Here is a 6,077-nt window from a genome sequence, read left to right on the forward strand (position 1 = left end):
TTTTCTAGCCGATTGGACGGTTTGAGTCCTGAATTTTCTTAGCAAAGACGAGGTCACAAGCAAGAAGAGAATATCAATGGCACGATCCAGTTGAGAGGTGAGAAGAGACCTAAGAGAATTTCAACTCATTAAAAGGATGGAGTCACGAACGACCAAACCCAATTTGACCTTGTCCTCTACAGTTCCAATCATGTCGATCCCCAACAAAAATTACTCTTAAAGTATGGTCAAAGACACACAATTTAAGTGGCAAGAGCTTGATGTGATGACACATTTTGTTTGTTGTTCTATCCCGTGCTAGCTAGTCGACTGATTAAATTATCATTGTGGAATCCGGATAGGAAAATGTTCGGGGCAAAAGGTTTGAAACCCCTTTTTCCCCCTTTTGCTGATTACGAACTTAATTAGCCATCAAATGGCACAAGTGAAACCTGAAAAATAAGAGTACAAGCTAATCCAAAAGATTCTAAAAGTAATCAATAGAATGTTTATTGCTAGCTTGTAAAGCTTTGTTATGTTAATAAGTTACATTATTGAATTACGAGGTGCAATTGAATTGATAATTAGTGTCCAAACATGATTAGACAAAAACTTGTTTAATTCAACTTGGAAACAATGATCAACATGAACATATATTTCACATTTGTCATAGATCAGACCAAAATCTGGTATCCCAGTTCCAAATAAATTGGAGAAAACATGGGGCAAGACTTATTTTAGGAGACGTACGTCAATAATGGTAGCAGCTCCAAGTTAGAGATCTTGTTATGCAGGATTGTTCAAGAGTCACCACTTCAACATTATAGGCCTTCTTTACTTCAGGTCTCTCCGTGCACTATAGGGAAAGAAAAAGGAAAAAAAAAAAGAATAGAGAAGGGTTCATTCATTTCCCCAACTCCCATGTTGAGGAAGCAAATGGAATCTCTAGACACATGTAATGATTCTATATTGGATAAATTAAGAAAACCTGTATTTGTCAAATAATGCCAACTTTTTTGGTTGGTGAATCGTGCAAGTTGTAGAACATTTATAAAATTTCTAAAAAATCTTGCTCCACAAAAATGAAAAATCTAAAAAAAATAAATCTCTAAAATTAAAAATTCAACCTGCCATAAACCATGTTATCTCTATCCACCCCACGAATCAGATAAAAGTAGCCTACTGCATAGTTTGAGGCAAGAAATCGATACTGATGAATAGAAATTGGGAAATACTCCCATTAGCATTTTAATCATATAATTTTTATTTATTGGACATATATGATAAAACAAATTGTGGGAGTGGAAAAAAAAAAAAGAAGAAGCATAAATAACATTTTCTATAAAAAATTTGTCCTGGTTTTATTCCTACACCAACCACCACCCCCTCCCCCACATCAAAAAAAAAAAAAAAGAAGATGCCACTGGACCTACAAGAAGTCCTCTGGTGCATCAGCTGACAAAAGAGTCAATTGAAGCTGACAAAGTTAAAAGTTTATATTATTACAAATTTGTGACTTTTCAGTTTTTCATTGCTGGATTGAACATGCTTGATCCCATAATGTTCTCCCCCAAGTCTCGTTTATTTGGCGGTATAAAAGATGTGTATACTGTAGCAGCCAAGCTTTGAGACAAATTTCAATGAAGCAGGATAACATAATTTGACATTCTTTTACTTTCTGCAAATCCTTACCTACCTGTCTATGGTTCATGACCCTCGTAATTCGCCCCTTCAAGACAAAATTCCAGAAAATGTAGGAATCTAATTTCCAATATCTCATATATGCCTAGGACAAATTGATGACTGTCGTCATCACTAAAGAAAAAAAGAAATGACAAATTTCATGTAGCAACAACTATTTAGTACGAAAGAATTCACACTATAAATAGGTGTACTAGTATTTCTTTTGCTCGTGAGTCCAATTAGTTGAGCAAAGAATTCCACCTTAAGGTGCCTGTGATCACTTGTGAGTTGTGAAGGAATCTACATATTAATGGGGAGTTTTTATCATCAAATTTTTGTTACACTTGTTCTTCTTCTAAGCATATTTCTACCATGTTCATTGTCATCAACCACCAGGCGTTTTGAATTTAATGTATGTGTCTTAAACTCTCTTTTACTTCACAAAACACAGGTACAAAACATGAAAACAATTCAAGGTGTTTATTTGTTGATTTGGTTTTATTTCAGGTCAAGTGGAAGAATGTAAAGCGTCTGTGCAACACAAGGCCAATACTTACTGTTAACGGGGAATATCCAGGACCAACCATTAGTGTTCATGAAGGCGATAATGTTGAAGTAAAGGTTACTAATCGAGTTGATATGAACACCACTCTCCATTGGTAAGTATATTGTAGTACTTCGTTTATTAATGCATTTGGTCTGTCGTGCATACAGGGTGCACTTGATAAAATTGAAATTTGATTTGATTGATTTGTTAAATTGTAAATATCGAAATCTTAACTTTTGAGTGCATTTTGTATTAAGTGATAAGTGAATAATTTTTTTTTTTTGGAGTGAATTTTGCGTGCACAATTTAGACCCACTTAGTTAATTAAAATGTTCTATTTTTTGTTATCAAGTATATTGTGAACATATTAAGATCTGATTTCATTAAATTTAAGTGTTAAATTAGATTATCAAACAAGGTGATATTTTGATTAAATATTGTTTACTTCGTACTCAATCGTGGTAGAGTGATTTTGACAATGATTGATTCTATGAATTTTTTGGGCTTTGGAATGCAAAATCTAATTTTTATCCATGTATTTACGCAGACAAACATAGGCTTGTTCTCGTTTTAAATTTTTAAAATTTTGATTATAAAATTGACAGCTTTTTGGATGATCATAGATTTTAACTTTTTTTTAATCATTAAAAAAATCTATAGTCAGAATATAAAAGCAATCTCGAACATCACAAAAATTGATTATCTAAAGTTTGAATTTATAATTAGTTAAAGTAATCAATCGAAAACCATTTAATATTATGAATTAGTAAGAAGTTAATTTATCCCTATTGCAATTGGAAAACAGATTTTCAGAAATCACAATAGAAGTGCTTGATGCCAAACTAGTAAAAAGAAAACTGCGGAGTGAACTTCAACTTGTAATTGTGCAGGAAAAGAGTTAGACAGTTTTTGTTTTTGGGTTTTTCTACGTCCCGCTTAGTCTGTTAAAATTTCTTTCTAATTAGCTCCCTTCAGATTAAAACCAATTAAACTTATTTACACATCAGGCCGACTTTAATCAGCAATTGATGTATAGTAATTACCCTAGACAAGAAAAATACTCAGGCATCTCAAACGATAAAGTTCCACATCTAAGCGAGCCAAAAATAACCCAAACTGCAGGTTCTATAATCGTATATTCCCTTCCATCATATTATCGGACATAATAAACTGCAGTGCATACACTATCACCGTTTGATTCATGATATATGCGCAAAATTTGAATTTTAAATTCAAATTTTACAGAGTTATCATTCATCTAACGTTGACAGTGTATACACTGTCAGTGTAGGAAATATTAATCCATACATTATTTATCAGAAGATTATTCTATTACACATAATATGTTGTGATGACACTTGATAATCTGTGTTTATCCATGCACTAATTTAATCATAATTGTGTCAGGCTTTGACAAATCTTGACCGGATCATCCTAATCTTTTTGTAAATGCTGTTGTCAAGAAGCTTATTTGCAGGAGATCAATTTAACTACTAAAAAATTTCTTGCTGAATTCACTATTGTAGGCATGGAATAAGGCAATTAAGGACAGGATGGGCAGATGGTCCAGCCTATGTTACACAATGCCCAATTGGAACTGGAAAATCTTACACTTACAGGTTCACCGTAGTCAATCAGAGGGGAACTCTTTGGTGGCATGCCCATCTCTCATGGCAACGTTCCACTGTTAATGGAGCTTTTATCATCTACCCTCGCATGCCTTATCCTTTCTCAGTTCCAATTCAAGAGGAGATTCCCATAACGTTTGGTAATTTTCTTCAAAACATTTATAAAATTCATCCTTCTTGCACGTAATTTATTTACAATAGTATATATACAAGAGGGTTTCGGTATCGTTGAAGAACTTACATTTCTAAATTGAATCCTTGAAATTTTTTATTACAGGTGAGTGGTTCAATTCAGATGTGATGGCAATAGAAAAGGATATGATGCTAACCGGGGTTGGACCTAATGCTTCAGATGCTTACACGATCAATGGCTTGCCAGGGCCCTTGTATAATTGCTCTCTTAAAGGTAAACTTAAAAAGAATATTGGTTTTGCTAAAATGTGCTTTTGTACACAAAATCCAATTTGACCATTCCTTTGTTCTTTTTGTTGTATTTAATCTTGGATTTTTGTTGAATTCCTTTTACAAGATCGATAGGAACTCACTTATTGAAGATGCTGAAACATAAACCATTTCATAGGCAGATTAAAGCACACATTTTTGGCATAAAAAAAATGACATTACCAGTGTTGAGATTTTTTTAATCCAATTTTTTGTCACTAAAAATGTCCTATTCGACCATTCCAGTAATACCCGAGAGGGATTTGACTAAAAGGAAATTCTGAATTCAAGTTATTGTTTCCTTTCGCTGACAACCAAGAATTGAACCATTCATTTTGTCCCCTTTCAAGGTCTGAGATGCTTGTCAGTTGACACCTCCTAATTGATCATATTATTTTTTCTGAACTTTTGCCAAGAGGGATTTGGAACTGATTTTTGTTACATTAATAATTTACAGATACTTTCATCAAGACAGTCGAACATGGCAAAACATACTTGCTAAGGATCATCAATGCCGCCCTCAATGATGAGCTCTTCTTTGCTGTGGCTGACCATACTTTAACAGTCGTAGAAATCGATGCAGTTTACACAAAACCCTTTACAACAAAAGCTATCATGATCGCCCCCGGACAGACCACCAATGTGCTGCTCACTGCGAATCAAAAGCCAGATTCCACCGGCATGTTTGTCTTGGCAGCAAGACCTTATCTAACTTCAATTTTCCCCTTCGACAATTCCACCACAATTGGTTTCCTGAAGTACAAAACCACAAATTCAAAAGAAACAGTTGAGCTCCCATTGCCATCTTACACTTTACCAAGCAACCTCCCTGCATTGCAAGATACTGAATTTGCAACGGAATTCGCCAACAAGCTTCGAAGCCTCGGATCTCCTCAGTACCCTTGTAAAGTGCCCAGGAAAGTCCATAAGCAAGTGATCACAACCATAGGTCTCAATCTTCAAGACTGCCCTCCTAATAAAACTTGCAAAGGATTTAGAAACCAGAGGTTCTTAGCATCGATGAACAACCAATCATTCATTCGCCCTCCCATATCCATCCTGGAATGCCATTACAAGAACCTCAGTATGGCTAACCTGTTCTCCAATTTCCCCGAAAAGCCACCCGTTCCTTTTAACTACACAGGAGTTAACCCTTTAACTGAAAACATGAATGCTGAATTTGGCAGTAAGCTGGTGGTGGTACCATATGGCACGAGGCTAGAAATTGTGCTGCAAGATACCAATTTCTTGAACCCGGAGAACCATCCAATCCATGTTCATGGGCACAACTTTTTCATCGTGGGACGCGGATTTGGAAATTTCGACGCTGAAAAAGATCCATTGCATTACAATCTTGTGGATCCTCCAGAGAGGAATACGGTGGCGGTTCCAATAGGAGGATGGGCAGCAATCAGAATCCATGCAGATAATCCAGGGGTATGGTTCATACATTGCCATCTCGAGGAACATACGACATGGGGTCTAGCCATGGGTCTTGTTGTACAGGAGGGTAAAAACCCTTCACAGTGTTTGATTCCTCCACCTGATGACCTTCCTCCCTGCTGAGTTTTTTCCCGGCTTTATGGAAGATTTTGCAGTTTGCTCTAGCCTGGACTACCTTCCAGAGTTTGTGAAATATGTAGCTTTGCAACTCATCTCAGTCTGTGTGTGCGCGTTTAAATAAATTTAGAGTTTGGGTTGGGTTGGGTAGGGAGTTTGAGCTTAATTGGGCTGTCTATGTCCTATAAGTGATTATACAAGAGGTCTTGTCCTAGTGTATAGAGTAATGGATCAAAGGA

General features: G+C 35.7%; 1 protein-coding gene across 1 annotated transcript; it reads left to right on the forward strand.

Moving 5' to 3' along the window:
- Positions 1-1,972: 1,972 nt before the first annotated feature.
- Positions 1,973-5,844, forward strand: LOC113767959 (laccase-1). The gene is made up of 5 exons (XM_027312165.1): positions 1,973-2,074; positions 2,170-2,321; positions 3,736-3,977; positions 4,115-4,243; positions 4,736-5,844. Exons 1-5 carry the CDS (start codon positions 1,973-1,975, stop codon positions 5,842-5,844), a joined length of 1,734 nt encoding a protein of 577 aa, XP_027167966.1.
- Positions 5,845-6,077: the final 233 nt, after the last annotated feature.

This window comes from Coffea eugenioides, chromosome 4 (genome assembly GCF_003713205.1).
Source record: "Coffea eugenioides isolate CCC68of chromosome 4, Ceug_1.0, whole genome shotgun sequence".
Classification (NCBI taxonomy): Eukaryota; Viridiplantae; Streptophyta; class Magnoliopsida; order Gentianales; family Rubiaceae; genus Coffea; species Coffea eugenioides.

Bases quoted from the DNA above. Each gene is read 5' to 3' on its own strand.
- LOC113767959 (XM_027312165.1), top strand. From the start codon at position 1,973: ATGGGGAGTTTTTATCATCAAATTTTTGTTACACTTGTTCTTCTTCTA. The intron at 3,978-4,114 runs GTAATTTTCTTC...TTTTTATTACAG, and splicing joins GGAGATTCCCATAACGTTTG to GTGAGTGGTTCAATTCAGAT. The intron at 4,244-4,735 runs GTAAACTTAAAA...AATAATTTACAG, and splicing joins GTATAATTGCTCTCTTAAAG to ATACTTTCATCAAGACAGTC.